This window comes from Passer domesticus, chromosome 5 (assembly GCF_036417665.1).
Source record: "Passer domesticus isolate bPasDom1 chromosome 5, bPasDom1.hap1, whole genome shotgun sequence".
In the NCBI taxonomy this organism is placed as follows: Eukaryota; Metazoa; Chordata; class Aves; order Passeriformes; family Passeridae; genus Passer; species Passer domesticus.
In genome coordinates this window covers 33,776,059-33,793,674 of record NC_087478.1, presented here as the reverse complement: position 1 = coordinate 33,793,674, position 17,616 = coordinate 33,776,059, and the positions used below count along the sequence as shown (strand labels likewise).

Below are 17,616 nucleotides of genomic sequence, written 5' to 3'. Positions count from 1 at the left end.
CTGCCCCAGAGCAGCTTTGGGACCCCTGCCTTCCTCTGGCTCCTCATCAGGACTGCTTACAGCCCAAGCAGCACAGCCCAGTCATGACAACTGGCTACTTCACTGAATTGTTTGCTAAACCAGAGGGAGTTCCAAAGGTGATTTTACAGAAAATTATTTTGGTAGTTTCAGCAGGAAAAACCTGACACACCCAAATATATTGGCTAACTAATACCACGAAGACAATATGAAATGCAAATAACAAACTGAAGCCTACAAAAATAATACACAAACTTGGTTCAACACAGTTAATCCAGAAGTGAGCTGAGTCAGTAATAGTCAAAACTATTGTTCAATCTGCTTTAACATTACTTTCAAAAATATAAAGTTTACCTCTAACAGTAAAGTGGTTTTAAGTGGTAAAGCTACTGAAACTATTAAAGCCAAAATTTCAAAGTAGGTTATCCAGCTGCATTTCCTCAGGTCTTTTTAATGTACTGGAAGCTTTCAGATTTATGGAAACAAGAGCATGCATGCTTATCACAGAGAAACAAAAACTTAATTCACATACTATATATGAAAATAAAAGCATCAGCTGTCAATACAGACTAACTTCTTAGTCCAATCTGCATTACCAGAATTCAACTTCTACTTGCATTAATTTTGGGCAGCGGCAAATTTTGAGGGAGACAATGAAGAGGTACAAAAGGTACTTGAAAACTAAGCATACTCTGAAATATGGCTTGAATAGCAATTGTTATATTTAGGATCTTAAACCAAAAGCAGTGTCTAGCTATCCCATGCTCAGGATGGCAGCTGAGCATTTAGAGGCTTTTCTGAGTGTGACAGATAGCAACCAATTTTTCCTTTTTGTTTCATTCAGCCATGGAAGTATTTTCAAATGGAAGTTACCAGGAACTGGGAGGAGGGGGGGAAGTTTATTTTAGGTGACTAGTAACTTTAAACAGTATTACTTAGAAGATGGACAGCCTTCCTCCACAGCCATGGCCACCTAGGAGCCAGTCAGGACCAAGATGATGGCCCCACAGACCTCTGTCTCCAAGCACTGCCTAGGTCATGCCAAAGACTGTTTCTGGTCTCTTCGTGGTCAACAGAAACAGTCCCTCAAGACTGCAAAAGTCTTGCATCTGACTGCAACACACAAATTCTGATTTGGGTACATTCTCCCTTTTTTCATGGAAACTAAAACAGCAACAGAGCAGTACAAGAAATACTGGCTTGGGGTCAGAGAGGACTTCAGACACGCCACGCAGCCAAGTGATACAATCATGCATTTTCCACTGCAGAAATGCCCCCATGGGGGAGTGGTGTGGTCAGCTGTGAACCCCAACACAGTGCAAATGACACTTCATTGAAGGTCACAGTCACGTGAGAAGTATCTGCAGGCTTCCCTGGATTACTTGGGTCTTCAATTAGATTAATCAAGCCCATGAAGGTTCTCATGTGCTTACATAGTTGTGGCACCAGACGACTAAGGCAGAGGAGATTGAGTGCAGGGCGGTTTTTGTTTGTCCATTTTTAAACACCCCAATGGAGCATCCTTAACCCTTTCCTTCATGACGTTCTGATACCCTTCATTTTTCCACAAGCAGGGTGGTTGGAATGACAATTGTTGAAATACAAAGTATCTTCTGCAACAGCAGGCTTAATCAAATCAGAGAAACTTATATTAAACCCTGGAAGTTGAAGGTAGTGGATTTGCAGAGAAAGTGGAGCTAACTATTCAATAAAGATTTGTAAACAATATGCAACAAGGACTAGGAGAGCATGTTGGACAGGCTAGAAATAGGGATACTTCTCCTTCTTTCCAAGATCACTGGGTATTCCACCCAGAACTTACCTTGCACACTGTCGTACAAAACTAGTTATGGGGAATAACACCCACCTCAAATTTAAAAACAGCATTCTAGTATATCCCTATTTATAGTGCTAGTGGAATGTAAAAGCATATTAAATAAGCCTCAGACCTTAACTGTCAGTCTCAAAACCTGCAGGGCAATTCAGGCACCCATTTGCCACATGAGTATGCAAATGAGGGCTGAGGTTTTCTTCCTTTCAGTAAAAAAAGCAGTATGTTTATTTTTCAATTTTTAAAATTAATATAGTATCAGTTAAGAAGTAGCTTCAATCTTACGCCTTGTTTTCTGTTTGTATCTGTTTCTCTTGCTTCAACCACAGTGTAAAACGAAATTAAGTCACAGATTTTAAAATCTCTATACATGCTTATTTAATGGATAAACAAGAGCCAGACTGTTCTTCCACCTGGAAGGAGCAGAGCACCTCTTCCATGCTCACAGATGAGAAGTTTCCCAAAATCAGGCATTTCAAATTTTTGAAAGACTGGGCAGTTGAATACAACTGTATCATCAAGTATTTTTTGGGAGAACTTTGATGCCCCATTTCAGCTTGTTTTTAAAATGATATAGGTATTTAGTATTTTAATGTAATTATCTTGCTCCCTTTACCATATGTTGTTAATTTCCATGAACATGAGAAATAATTGCATTAGATTTGAAGAAGGAAATATCACTTCAGGAATCCTCACCCAAAAAAAAAAAAATGAACCCAAAAAACCCCCCACCAAACCCAGGTCATAATGAACCTCTGACGGCAAAAAAATGGAACATTAATTGTGGCAGGAACAATACGCTTTTAGGAAATTATCATTCTGAAAATTTATAAATTTATATATGGATAATCAAATATATGTTTGAATCTGCTCTGGTGTGAGAAACAGAACAAGTCACCATCTTTTTCAGCTGTGTTATATGGATTATAACCATTCTCTTCTTTCATGCTAGGAAAACTTTGCTTTAATAATAAAAAATATATATATATATAATCAACAGGTTTATATTTTTATGTTTACCATCTTAAAATAGATATTAAAAAAAGTTCAGAGTTTAAGATTCGCCATACACCTGATACAGAACCACAGCAAGGCCACTAATGGTCTGATTTCTAAGCATAATACATGCAAACAAGCTGCTTTTGCACTACATAGAAAAATGGGTGAAAATGGAAAAATAATCCCAGGATTCACTAACATGTCTTGCTTTGGTAATTTCAGGTATTTTTCAATGATCTGCATCACCAGAGGCAACTCAATGAGAAGTGGCAATCATACCTAGAAAAAGAAAACCATCCCACCAGTTCAGGTTTTTCTTTCTCCGCTCAGAACAGTTACAGTTTTCAGAACCAGTCTATATTCATGTTTATTTGCATCTGGAAGTTCAAGTAATAGCAATCACCAAATGAAATGTATTTCTGTTTTAGAGAGGGAAAACAACAACATGGAACTAAGCTGTGATCAGTTCTAACCCAAGCTTCTCCCAGGTGACTAATTCTTGAAGCATCTTCCTATCATTTGACATGGTACCCACCAATCTTTCTAAAAATTATCTGCTATTATAAAGAGGGGATCTGAAACCAAGGTGAACCAAAGTTTTTAGCCGTGGAAACTTTACTGTGGAAAAGAATATGAAATTCTCATAAATTTACTTGTCAGCAGCAAAAAGACTCTTCAAGTGTCTTAACCACTGTACAGCTCGATAGTTTTAATACTTCAATTTTTTTTCCATTTTTCATTGTTGAAGAAATAATTTCACAATCTCAAATCAAAGTCAACACTGCAGTGAGGAGAGCTTTTCTACTTTATTACAAAGAGAAGAAGCCTTTATGTGGTCAGAAAATACAAGATTGATCTTTTTTTTTCTCTTCCTATGAAACGCTGCTGTTCAAACAGCCAGAGTGAATTGTCTCAGTTCACTTCTTTAAGTCCCATCACATTCACTTGGGTATGGATGTCCTTGGCTGCTGAAAATCTGGCCCTTTAGTGCACAGGGCGACAAAGTAGTCCCCTGACCAGCAGTTCCAGAATGTCCCGTTTTCATATATTGCATCCATGCACACCTCCTAAAAATGAGGTACAGCAGGGCAAACATTTTCCAAAATAGATGTCATATATATAATATATACACATTCGTACATACATACCTTTATTCATGTGATGTCCAAAAATTTAAAAAAAATGTACACATTTATTACAAAATCGTAACAAAGACTGGACAGTGTTTTGCTCATTCTGGAAAGATGAAGCTCAGTAATACACAACCCTGGAAACTAACCAGAGACTGTGGCAATATCTTTCTTCTAAACAGTCAGATATTCTTGCATTAAGCTTGGCGAAAACTGCCTTTCAAAGACAGAAGGGGAAGTAAAATGAAGGAAGCAAACCTTGCTCATCTTTCCAAATGAAATACGAGAAGGATCTTCACATAAAAATGCACAAACATTTTTTATTACCAATAGTGCTACAATGAACAATGCAAATTTTGTTGTCTAATTTTTTGTCTTTTTTCTTTTTTTTTGTTTTTACATTTTGGAAAACTAAGTGGTAAACTTTTGTCAGTGTACTCGCTTGTCTTTACAGACCCAAGCTTGTCTGCTGGCAAAAAAGAAAACAGAAACAAAAATTCAGACCCTGCTCAAACTAAAGAAAAACAATTACAAATTTAGTTGTTGGGCAGCACATAATTAGTAAGGCAGGACCTCAAATGGTGACCCTTCGCATGAGCCAATTGCCAGATCCTCAAGGAATTAAAACCAGGATGCCTGAGCCACATCAGTTCTGCAGTTATGTTGAGTATTGTGCTGAGACAGCCATACCCCAAGAAAAGGGAAGTCTTTAGAAGGCTTGCTGAGCAGGGTTGTAGTTGAAGGTTGATGGCAGATGAGGCCTTTCTTCTAATTTGTCATATTCCAGGTGGAACTCCTACAATTTAAAAAAAAAAAAAAAAAGACAAACACAAATAAAACAATGTACCATTTACCTGTGAACACCTGGTCTAATAGCCATACCTGAAAAGCACAAATACAGAGGAGATCAAGTACTAACTTATCCTAAAGCAAAACCACATGGCTTTGCTACCTTGAATTCTGTATTTTAAGGAGAAAAAAAACAATCCTCAGCCTTTACATGCACATGAAGACTCTCCTATTCTTTTGAATGCTACATGACTCTCAGAACCCATGTAATAATCTCAAACAATTTTATATATGCATATACACAAAACACAAACAAACAACCACAGCATGACCTGAATTATAAACAAAAGCTGTCTTTCAAGGAGACAGAGCAGAGAGGCTTATTCTGGATGAACTAAGGTTTGGGAATATTTTTGTGTCACACTACCAGACCAAATAGCTTCATGGTGCACCAGGGGAGGTTCAGGCTGGACATGAAGGAGGTGTTCCAGAAACAACTGGACTTAGTGCTAAGGTCTGTTCGACATGATGGTGATCAATGGCTGGATTTGATCTTAGAGGTCTCTTCTAACCTAAATTATTCTGTGAAAATGCCCATGTACAAAGTACTGAGACCCACTTAAGCCAAAATGTATCGAAATATTCCTCCACATTTCATACTCATATTTAAGCCCCAGACCCACCAAACCTGAAATCTTATATTCTTCAGACCCTTTCAGCAGTTTAACTGCGTCTCATCCCATTTAATCTCCATTCAAAAAACATGGTAAGCAGAAGTTTCAGAACTGTTCCTCAGGGGTACTTGGTAATTCAACAACAACTTTGGACATGCACAGTAATTTATTTTATCTGACTTGGTGGAGAACCTCAGCAGAACAACATTTGTATCTGCAAAGCACTTATCCCACTATTTTCATACAGAGATGAAAACACATGACTAATGAAGATATTATTTTAGAACAACCTCTAAAGTGATTAAATAGTATAATACTTCATTACATGTAAATCTATACTAAATTAATGCAAGAACAGAAATAAAATCTAGGAAATCCAACTCTTATACCTCTCTACTTTCAAGGCAAAACAAGGTCCATTTAGCATAGAAAGAACATTCAGCATGGCAAGGAAATAAAGTAGTGGAAAATACAAAGCATTGTGCACTCCCCTGAGAATACTGTCCCTAAAACTGGAAAACCCTAGCAAATGTGAGGTTGCAGCCATCTGTACTGAAATGTTGCACATCTGCTTCATTTCTAGTTCCCGGCTCTCTACTCCAACCAAAGATTTTTTTGTTGTTGTTGGGTTTTGTTTGGTTGATGATTTTCAGGGATTCTTTATTTATTTAGGCGGTGTGTTTGTTTGTTTGGGCTTTTTTAGGTCATATATAGGCAAGTGAACTGCTCCTGGCATTCCTAATAAAAACTGCATGCCAGTTGGTGTATGCTCTCTTTTTGGGCAGATACATCTGAGACTGAAGAGATGCTGCTCCCCCCTTGGGTAAGAAGCAAGATCAAGGGGTACACGTCCATACACGTACTTTGGTGTCAAAGGCTGGATTAGGCTGGGAGGATCTCAGGGGGCCTGCAGGAAGGGTGGAGAGGGACTTTTTGCAATGGCATAGGGCAAGGGGGAGTGGCTTTAAACTGAAGAAGGGCAGCATTTAGATTGGGTATTAGAAATAAATTCTTCACTGTGAGGGTGGTGAGGCACTGGAACAGGCTACCCAGAGAAGCTGTGGCTACCCCATCCCTGGAAGTGTTTAAGACCAGGTTTTGATGGGGCTTTGTGGAAGGTGTTCTTGCCCATGGTACAGGGATTGAACTAGATGGTCATTAAGTTTCTTCCAACCCAACCTATTCTATGATTCCATGATCTCCAGTAATTCTGCAGTCATTTTATAATAGAAAAGATAGCACTTGAGCTTTCTCTGCCTTTCATGGCTGTCAAAGTTTCTTTCTTGCACATAACCATAGAAGGGCCTGCAGATACTATCCATCTATGGTCAGCTTCAAGCAGTTAGCTGAGCTTCCACAAGCTCTGAAATGCCTTCAACATGACCCATGGCAAATTGCTAATTAAACTGGTAAGATACAGTAAGTATCAGAAACCAGACAGGATCAGTGTTCTAAAAAAGGGTTTTCCAAACTTACGGTTGTCCTGAGACTCTAGTGGCAGTGGGAACTGCTAACAAGGTGTCTGTAATAAATGCTCAGGGGGCTGAACAATCCTTTGCATCCCACAAACTGGAAGTCCCTCCTCCAGGAGTATGTTTCCCTATCAAATTTTCTCTAGAAGTATGCGAGTTCATACTTCAAACTGCCATTGACTGTTAAAATAAACAGGCTTAAAACAGCCTTCTTGATTTGCATCCCAGTATCAGTAAAGTTCAAATTCAATATTCAGTAGCATGGAAGAACACCTGAAGTTCTGTCTGACAATACCTAAAAAAGAATTCATTGACCAGTTTTTTCTGGAAACCAATTATTTATGACACAGGGGAAAATACTTACATTACAGGTATACTTTATGCTTTTGCCACTGTGGTTTAGGATGTCAACAGCAGCAGTGGTATTATTTAACATAAACAGATATAAGTAAAACACAAACAATCTCACTTATTCATTGATAAATGTGTTAAATTGCTTTCTTTTCCACATGGGGGTAAGAAATAAAACTTAAATACCCTTTATTAACCAGGAATAATGAATACTGAACGTGTGTGAAACCTTACAGCATGTGTCACACTAAATAAATTGTTCTATGCAAAGAAAATGATCATCTCTCATGTCATCCTGAAAACTTGCTTTGATAGCAAAGTTACATCAGTCTGTACATGTACAAACAGTAACAGGCAAGGATACTTAAGGTAGGAGAGGACTGCTTAGGATGATCCATAGCAGTTAGAGAGTAAAACTAAACAAAAAAGCTAGCAGAATAGGCCTGAGGACAAAATATTCTGGATTGTGTAAATCCATGAGAGCAGAGAGTAGAAATCCCATGGCTAGCTTAAAAATTCAAAATGGAACTTAAAAGAAGCATTTATACTGACTTAAAGATAGATGCAAAGACCCACTTTAGGGGCTGAGCTGAAATACTATGCCACATCTTTACCGGAATAATAAATTTAACTTTCTAGTAATTATGAAATTATTTCAATTAATACTGATCTTGACAGGATAGGGAACAATTTTGTCTAGACAGCAACCCTGACATGCAAATAAACACTTAAACATTTAATCTTCTCTCCCATAAAGAATTCTATGGTTTAGAACTATAGCATCAATGTAAAAAGGTTTTATAATCTTGCACTTAAATTAATTCTCTTTACTGAAAAGTAGGAAGAAAATTCAAGCAGCTTATTTCAGCAAACTTAAGTCAGGATTTCAGTAAATTTGCAATTGTAGAAAGCACTTTTGGTGTCAGAGCTACTTCCCTTCCTCTCTCATGTCTCCTCAACAGCAGCAAACTATAGACAAAACCTCAGTGAAAAAAAATCAGTGTCTTTAACCTCAGCATACTTTCCACATGCCTAGGATGAAAAACCATGTAACAAACCTGTGTAATCAGATTTTTTCTGCTTTTTACTTTGCATTTAAGGTGAATTTGAAGTTTATAATTAATTTTTTTTTTTACTTTTAACTACCATATGTCAAATCAGAATTAATTTTATTCAATTTCCTAATAGTTTGGGAATTCTCATTACTCTGCTACTTTGCTGAACTTCCTTCTTCAGTCTATCATCTATTAAAAATATAAAAGCAGAGCTTATAGTTTATTAAAAAAGGTAAATATATTATTTGATTTTTCTTGAAAGAAGCTATTCAGCCTTCTTTACTTTTACAGTTATAATAAGAGATTGCAATTTATCAGAATTTTTTTTCCAGCTCCTTATAGGTCTAATTTCCTGAAATATTTCATAATTATTTCTGCATTTGTTAGAAAAAAATTGCTTTGCCGTACTTTGCATCCAAAGCAACATGGTGTTACCAAATATTGCTGTTCTTGTTAGATGAGTCTGTATTAGTCTTCTTCATAGGAAATGTCCACTACAGAAATTAATACCAGAGGTAACAACACTACCATGGAATGCTAAGATCACACGACATGCATCTAAGTTCTTATTTATTTATCAAAGGTGAAAATATCACAGAATTAATTCTAGTATGCAACTCATTTTCCATGCAACAAAAAATCTCAATTTTCCCCAAAATCATTCTCTAGCTTCCTGTGACCAATGCTCAATTTGCCTGCTTAAAGTTAAATAAAAATTTCAAAATAATATTCCAGTTCAATTTTTTACATTATGAAATACACAAGCCTAGAAGAAAAGATATTATTGCTTTTTATGGCCATTGGTGGGGGGGAAATAATCACATTCCTTGTTGCAATATCACTACAAGTACAAAAATTTAGAAAATACTGTCTCTCTCCTTACTAGCTATTGATTTTTAATGTTGGAGGAATTTATTTCAGCCTGCAAATAAAAAAGAGACTCTGTACAGATCTTGTGAGAAACCATTCAGAGAACCATTCAGAGTGTTCCTATCTCTCCGTACCGCAGGAATGCCCAACAGGAGGATGGAATGTACATCACTCAAGCACTGGATCATGAGTTTCAGAGTAGTACTCAGGATTCCAAATAGAGACAAACATTGTCTTAAAAAGTAATGCTAAGCATCAAATAGCAGCTGCATACATTTACCACAGGTAGAAAAAGGAGACACTGAAGAGGTTACTATTATCCTTATACAATGGGCATTTTTTTTCCTCCTAGTAAAAAGAAATGCCATGTGTCCACACAAGCTAAAACCACAATTCCACTGGTATGTGAAACTACACGAGGCTCAGTGCTCGTAAATAAACAGAACACGTTCATTTGACTCCAGAAAAGAAACCTATCCTTTCCAAAGGTAATTACTTCCCCTCTGATGATCTTGGGCAATAATAAAATAGCTTTAAACAGCATCTTGGGGAACCTAAGTAAGTATACAATGCAGCAAAAGAGTAATTCAAGTGGAAACAAAATGTTTCCTTTTGTTTGTGTTTTCTTTTTGATGAGTGGTGCTTTTGTTTAGAAGTTTTGGAATTACCTTGTACTTAGGAAAAACTATAAAAGCAGGGCTCCCCACTAAAACTGTCAGTTACAGATTCTTGGGTTTTGCTGCAGCACTAGAAATTCAGCAGAGGCAAGGAGTCACACATGCAATTGGACTAAAGAACTTCCCAGATCCTTCAGGGCAATTGGAATGTTAATTCCTGAGGGGATTTTGCACAAACTATAAAAAATATTTGGGTGGAGTAGGGGAGGAAATAAAAACAGCATGTACCTAATTAGTATCTAGGTGCCAAATAGCTGTACAGACAGAGAAGGACACTGAACTTTATTCTCTTTAAAATGGATGTTTAAAAACACATCAACAGACATGTAACTATTTTGTGCAATGTTCCATAATCTCCAAATGAAATGCCTTTTCAGCAAAGAATTCATACATTGGGCTGCAGGTGAAAAGATTTCTTATTCTATGAAATACCTAAGCATGTGGAACCACAAAATATAGTTACAACATGCTGGAATCACATCTATTGAGTTCAAGGCTTCAAGGGTAATCTGATTTGATCTGTTGTTTTTGGAGAAGAGTGTGATACAGAATCTACAGATGGTCTGACATAGAACATTATTGACAGTATTAATGGACAGAATGGTACCAATAGATTATGACAGCTGGGGAGGGAAAAAGCTATAGCTTTCTGATTTTTTAAGGCCTCTTTGTTTACAGTATAGAAAAGAAGCATGATGGAAATATGCCTCCTCCTTAGAAGAAGTTATTTATTTCAAAGAACTCCGATTTTCAAACAACAGACCATGGAATTCCTAAGTATGGTTGAGGAGAGATTGTACCCAAAAACCAAAAAAGCATTCCCTGCACCCACCCCATACCCATTTTAAATTCCTAAGTGAGGTGTGGTAGCATCCTATTTAATTTTCTAAAGCAAAGTAATAAAATGTTTGCAAGTACAATTTCTAAAATGCCAAATAACGCTTTCCATTCTTCAACTCGATGCTGTGGAGTTTTTAACAAAATTCCTAAAAGTAGTCTTATGTCCTTCTACCCCCCAAAGAAAACTGGAAATAAGAGAGACAGCTCCTTGTTTTCCACAAGCAAGCCAGTGTTTTAGACAACCTTTTTTCTGTCAGACATCAGAAATTAAGGTAATGAACCTAAATAACAGGAGAATAAAAAGTCAGAGATTTTTGCAAAGATTTTTGTGTTTTACTCTTGTTGTAAAAATACATGGTTGACAGTGTATCTGAAGTATCTACACAAAGGAAAAGAGATACCTTAGCTACTTTCCTCCAGTTAAGACAGTCAAAGAAGTAATATGTTCCCCTCTCGTACGTATTGGTTTTCATTGTTGGCTCCATGCCGGGTGCCCTGGTGATCCATACTCGTTCTTCTTTGTGGTATCTCCAATCCCGGTTAAATCTTTAATTTTTAATAGAAAGGAAAAATAATTCTTAGTGTTAGTTATCTGAAACTGACTTAATAAACTAACTTTAAATGTTTGAATCAGAACTGTACACTGCATTCAAATCCCAAACAACATTTCTACGACACGGTTAAACCTGTGATTTCATACCTCTCCCATACAGTTATTACATCTCAAACTAAAATACATAAGAAACTTCAAGTCTGGTAGGTTCTAGCAGCAAACTCTTCTTATGAGTATTTACGTGGATCTTATTTGGTTGATGACAGGCAAGTTACACATTCAATAATGACTGGTACCTGCCATTTTTTCCACAGTGCTTCATAATGCAAAATACATGAGATGGGCTTTTGATTTCCACTACACAAATGTAAAAAAACAAATGTACAAAATGACACCAAAGTTGGAGGAGGTATTTTAAAAAAAGCTTTACAGTTCAAGATTGACTAAGCTTCCTGCTTTCAATGCCTAACTTGTTTGGGTGTTCTGGTTTTTGTTTTGGTTTAGTTTTTTTTAACATCTGCCATTTCATTATTGCAATAGATTAACTCATATAAGACTGACAAAACAGTTTGAACGTACAGCTCTACTGCTGCTAATAGCTGTAATACATCTCCTCCATTCATGTAATACAGATAAAACAGGAGATCTTCTCCATATCGGCCAAGTTTTATTGCAGCCAGCTGCAAAAGATTGAAGAAAATGAGGATGAAAAATCACAATAGATAAATGTTTTAAAACACACTATCCCACTTAAATAACATAAGAATACACCCAGAACTTCCATCTTTCTAGTCTAAGTGTGTTGAAAATGATATTCTAATAGAACAGAGTAATAATTATTAAAACAATTTTTCTTCACTTTTAGTTAACCTTTCCAAGTTAAAGGATACAATAGAAAAATACAATGTAACAAACCACCACGACAGAATTTTCTCCCTGTCATCTGTGTAATCCCATCTACATATTTTATTTCAAAAAACCCCAAACCACAACTTCTCTATGTATTTGCTCCCTTCACGCCCTATTAAGTAACACTACTAAAATTTCTTATGCTATTTTTCAATGATCCCTTCAAAAAGTTGAAAGAAAATATATCTCAAAAAATCCCTTTTCATGTAGATATGAAATGCAACAGATAAATAAGAACACAATTCTGAGCTTATCTCAAGAAGAAATACCTCAATTTAATTTGTCATTTGAATTATATCACAAAAAACTTCAACTTCACATGAAGGGCAAACTCTTAAAAATGTGTTGTGCTTTTTAGCTATTCTTTTGCATGCCCATTCTCTTTTTGTAAGATATAATGGTGCTTGATGTGTCCCATCAGCCTGTTAACACCGCTTCTAGAAAGACTGAGGACATGCAAAAAATGGACTGATTTTGAACATCTATCTGAAAGAAAATTTAGAAAATTACTGGTAATAAATTAACAAAAAATGCACGCACACACACACACGTACTCACCTTATCCCTAATGTGAATGTTAGTTAAGTATTCAGATGGAACATGGAAGTCTAAAAAAGAATCGGAATTGATGCAACTATTAAGACATGTAAATGAATATAATTTACAAATATTAATACTGAATTTAATAGTTATTTCTCTCTTACCTATGTCTTGAGGTCGACAAGGTGATGATGCCCATGGCGATGCAAATTTGGGATAAAGATTTCTAAAGAAAAAAGAAAAGTATAAATATATAAAAATTAACCTCCGAACCAACCAACCAACCAACCAACCAACTCCTCCATAATCAATTTCACAAACCTAAGAGCTGTATCACACAACCAAATCTCTAGCTGGGGTAAGAAGAAAAAAGGAAACTCTCCTAAACCAGTTACATTTATTATTTTTCTTTTTAATATGCAAAGCAAGGTTGCATTTAAACTGCCATGGGAAACTACAGGGTCAAGATTTCCTTTTAAATCCATCTTTCCTTCAAGTTAGGTACCAGAGGTCCCAACCTTTCTCAGGTATCCAGTGTTATTATGCAGGGTTTCAATTTAATTAGAAATAGTTGTCACAAGCCTGGTTGGTTCTGATTTATTAGCCTATGATTTAAAAGGAGAGGAAAAATTTGTACTGGCAGGTTACTTTTTAGAACTAACCAGCAAAGATTTTGCTCTTCTTCAAACCAGGAGTTAGAAGGGATAATAAACTACTAGCAATATATAAAATGCTAAAATTTTGTTTCTAAAAGAACATTCATTGTGCTAAGTGTTTATGTCACACCGGTATTTTTACCAACCAAACTACCACACTGGGCAGAAACATTTGCCTTTTCGTATGTAGTAGTTTTACTTTTTCAAACAATCCACAGAGGAAGGGAAGAACATTGGAAAGATGGCAGGCCAGCCACCGAGGTCTGCATGGGCTGTTTGCAAAGCTTTTCTGCAGCATGAAGTAAAACCAGCTTTATAGCATAGGAACAGTCTGCATCAAATGTTAGCTCCTATCCTCTCCATCCCAGAACCTAAATACACTATATATAGTAATTAAATATTAAAAATACAGTTATTTACAGCATAGCTCCTAAGAAAAGCAGAATAATAAGGAGCCATTTTTCCTGTGCTTCATATTCACATTCATCAAGCTTCCCTGATTACATGCAGCTCCATATAAATTTATGAAAGATGGGAACTATGTGTGTACACTGTCTGCTCTTTGTTTTTTTAATATAGTATGTGCAAACCTTAAAATATATATACTACTCTGTCTATAAGGCTAACACTATATAAATCTGTGATGAAACAAAAAGGTGTGAGATTTTCAGCTGAAAGTCGGAGCACCAGAAATTAATTTTTTCTCACAACTGCAGTCGTCTGAAAGACATCAGTTTTGTCTAAACTGATCTGAGTTCCTTCAGTAATTAGTGTAAAAAGAACGGCACCCTGGCTTGGCTGGTTATTCATCTCTCCTGCCTACAGCACTTCTTCTAGTGTTTGTGCAGTCACTAACTACTTTTCTCCCCACCGCCTCTATTGCAAACCCAGATGACTAAAGTAGTTTATTTAGGTGAACTGAGTCACTGGAAGTCAACTGTTTTCATTTAAACTAATCTTCAATGCAGCCTAACGCTGCAGGTGTTCTGTTCATCATTACACAATATAAATCTAATTTATCCCCAAACTGCTGAGAGTTAAGTGCAAATATCCCCAAGGAATATTATTATTAGAAAAGGAAGGTATACATTACATTTATAAACAGTATACTGTCAATTCCTTGAAAAAAATCCTAAAGAAGTTAAAAGAATAAGCAAAGCCACTAGGTTTATTGAAAGCTTGCCCTGAAGCACAATTCTCTTTGCTATGAAAATTTTATTTTATTGTCATTACATTTTCAAATTTTTTTTTGGCAAACCAGCTTGTGGGTTTAATAGTCAAGTGAACTAAGTGAACGGATTATGAATGACAGCATAATAAAACCAACAGTGAAGATAGGATTAAATCCCAGAAACTTACTCAGGAGAGTTGAGATTGAGACCTAGTGTTGTTAAATCACTTCCTAATGCAAGATGTACCATTCCTGGATCTGTCTCTGCTGCCCTGATGAATGTTAACAAGCCAATCATTCCAAACTGGTCTGTCACCATCCCTTGAGGAATGTTGGTAACCCGACCTGGGAAAGAAGAACAAATTAGTTTTCTCCTTTTAAGAAGTAGAGGAACCAACAAGGCAATCTAAATGACTGTCAAAACTTTTAAAGCAGAAAAGGTGGAATGACACATACCATCAGGTAACACCTGGATCCCTTTTTTCTGCTGGTTGTTGTTTTGCGTAGTGGAACTTTTATCTCCAGGAAACTTGGGCCCATCTGTGCTGGATGATGTTTTGCCTGATGTACTCAAATTCTATTAAAGATAATTTGCAGAGTTGGTATGATTAAAAAAAAAAACCAAAACGGAAATATGCATCTTTCCAAATGGAATTACATATCTTTTCAGTCAAGCAAATACATATCTTTTCAGTCAAGCACTCGAAGCCAGTACATCAAGTCACTTCAATAACAGGCATCAAGTTGAAGCCCGAGTTCTGTTGACAAACCTTATGTACTATTTACCATTTTCTGAAGTATACCTGTCATACAGATCTACTATTAATAGGCTAAAAGTTTGCAGTCTAAAAGAATAAATTATTTTGCACTCTAGTTGGAATACACAGTGGATATCCCAAGTGCCTTTGACTAGAGTTTCCTTTGGATCAGCATATCATGGATTTTCAACATAGTCCTGCTCCTGAATAACATTCCATGACACAGTAACAGATAATACTCAAGCCAATTTCAGGTGCAAGCAACATACAATTGACACATTTGCAGCTATCAGAAAAGACATATAAACACAACGTCTGATAGAAACACTATACAGCACTATGTCTGGCAAGAAAACAGACTATGCTCCAGGAATCTATACACTGACAAAATATATTTCTATATGTATAATTTCTAACAAGTCTACAGTTATACAATTAATCACATTTACTCTCTCTCTCTCCTTACTGTATATAGTATTAATCCTATCAGAACATTTTTCTCATTATAAAACTGCCCACAACACTTAGGGGCCAGACTTCCTCATGTCTCCTTTTTTGAACAGTTCATTTCTAGTTCTTACATGAGTTTGTAATCATGTCTACTACTAATTCACCAGTACTTATGGCACTGTCATTAACATATTTTTTGCAATTAGAAGTAATAAAGCAATCAGAAACTAGAACATTTGGTCAAATCCTGCAGGAAAGTGTCCTCTGCCATTCACATTTTAGTTACCTTTTGTTTGCACAAAACAACATTTTTTATTACAAAGTTTTCAGAATAAACAATGAAGAAAAGCCCATAATTTTATGCTCTAAGCTATATATCTAATGCACAATAATTATACCGATACGTAAGATATAATGTACCTCATTAGCCTACAATATAGTCATCAATGCTCTCTTAATAGAGCTTGTTCCCTCTCATTCCACATCTCTATTAAGCATTTCACCTTAAAGAGATATTGTACCACCTAACTTTTAAAGGACTGGACAACTTTGAAGAAAAATCTTATAATGTGTAGATTACTACTACTGATGAGAAGCATCAGTAGCAAAAAGATAAGCTACAACTGATAGAAAAAAATACAAATTGCAAACATAAAAAACATCAATTCTCAAAAATAAGTTTTGAGGTATCCAAGCCGAGTGGCTGTTTGGAGCAAAAACCTTGCTGAGAAATTCCATTTACATAATTACATTTTAAATGCTGCTTATACGACATCTCTCATTAATTTAGAAGGGCAAAATTGTAAATTTCTTATTACAAATATAATCACTGACCATTTTAAAATATAATCATCAAAAGAAGTATGAACACTGAAAATAACAGAAGATTTAAGGTTTGCTTACAGATTTATTGTCATCATTACTCGATGTTGGATCTTTGTAGCTGGAGCCTGGTAATGCTGGAAAATCTTCATTGTGTATTGAAAAGTCCTGGGACTGCTCACTTGCTGGTTTTGTTACCATCCCAACTATCATCAAAATGAAAGCAAGAATAATATTAAATGACTGCCAAGTAAAAAATTTTTCTTCTGCTGATCTTGCTTACTGTCCATTTTCATTACGCGCAAGCTGTACAGCGTTGACTTAAGAAACAGGTAAAGCAAAACAAAGCATATTCATTCAAAACATCCACACATATTAGACTAAAGCCTCTTACTGAAGTGTGAGCTGAGAAACACTCCGGGTTAAATTCATAGGCATATCCACTGCACCTGTTCTGCACATCTAAATAATCAAATAATCTTTACAGGCATTGTTAAAGCTGTATTTAGGTAAATTCACTGATAAGGATGTACTGCTTTTAGAAGTATAATACATTTTTTCTCCATCTCCTATGTGCATGAAGAATTTTTTTGCATAATCTCTTCAGAAGCACGTATTCTCAAAGGACAACCAGCTAACTTGCAGCAGAATATGTTAACAATTAATACTCGCCTGTGACATAAAAGTGACTCCTACCTTCAGTATGAAAACTGAAAACATTTTAGCCTGCAACTCTCAGTGCTCTGATCCTAACTTAGAAAAAGCAGCTCAGTCACATTGGAACATGGATTCTGACAACTGAACAGGAACTTTTTTTAATGCCAGCTCAAACCAAACCAAACAAGCCACCACACCACACACACAAGGGTGACTAGAATTTGCTGAGACATAATACAGTGATTTGGTTGCAATGAACACTGCACTAGAAGAACAGAACACAGAAGAAAGTCTAGGTCCTGGTTTTTGAAGAGTCTTAGTAGATGGATAGGACTAAAATGGTTCAGTAGATAACAACACATGACTTTCTTCAGTGTTCTGGAATTAGAGATCA

At 36.1% G+C, this 17,616-nt stretch overlaps 1 protein-coding gene across 7 annotated transcripts in view; it reads right to left on the bottom strand.

Annotated features, from left to right (window-relative positions):
• Positions 1-3,635: 3,635 nt before the first annotated feature.
• CNOT2 (CCR4-NOT transcription complex subunit 2) overlaps positions 3,636-17,616 on the bottom strand; it is an 83,968-nt gene continuing 69,987 nt past the window's right edge. For 6 of the 7 annotated variants that reach the window (XM_064419495.1, XM_064419490.1, XM_064419494.1 and 3 more), the window contains 8 exons: positions 16,647-16,771; positions 14,992-15,112; positions 14,724-14,880; positions 12,873-12,934; positions 12,727-12,776; positions 11,839-11,939; positions 11,108-11,252; positions 3,636-4,774 (listed from right to left, as the gene is read on the bottom strand). In XM_064419495.1, coding sequence (XP_064275565.1) covers positions 4,688-4,774; positions 11,108-11,252; positions 11,839-11,939; positions 12,727-12,776; positions 12,873-12,934; positions 14,724-14,880; positions 14,992-15,112; positions 16,647-16,771 — 848 coding nt within the window. In that variant the 3' untranslated portion in view covers positions 3,636-4,687. The remainder of the gene's footprint in view (positions 4,775-11,107; positions 11,253-11,838; positions 11,940-12,726; positions 12,777-12,872; positions 12,935-14,723; positions 14,881-14,991; positions 15,113-16,646; positions 16,772-17,616) is intronic. The other variant, XM_064419488.1, reaches the window with a different exon arrangement.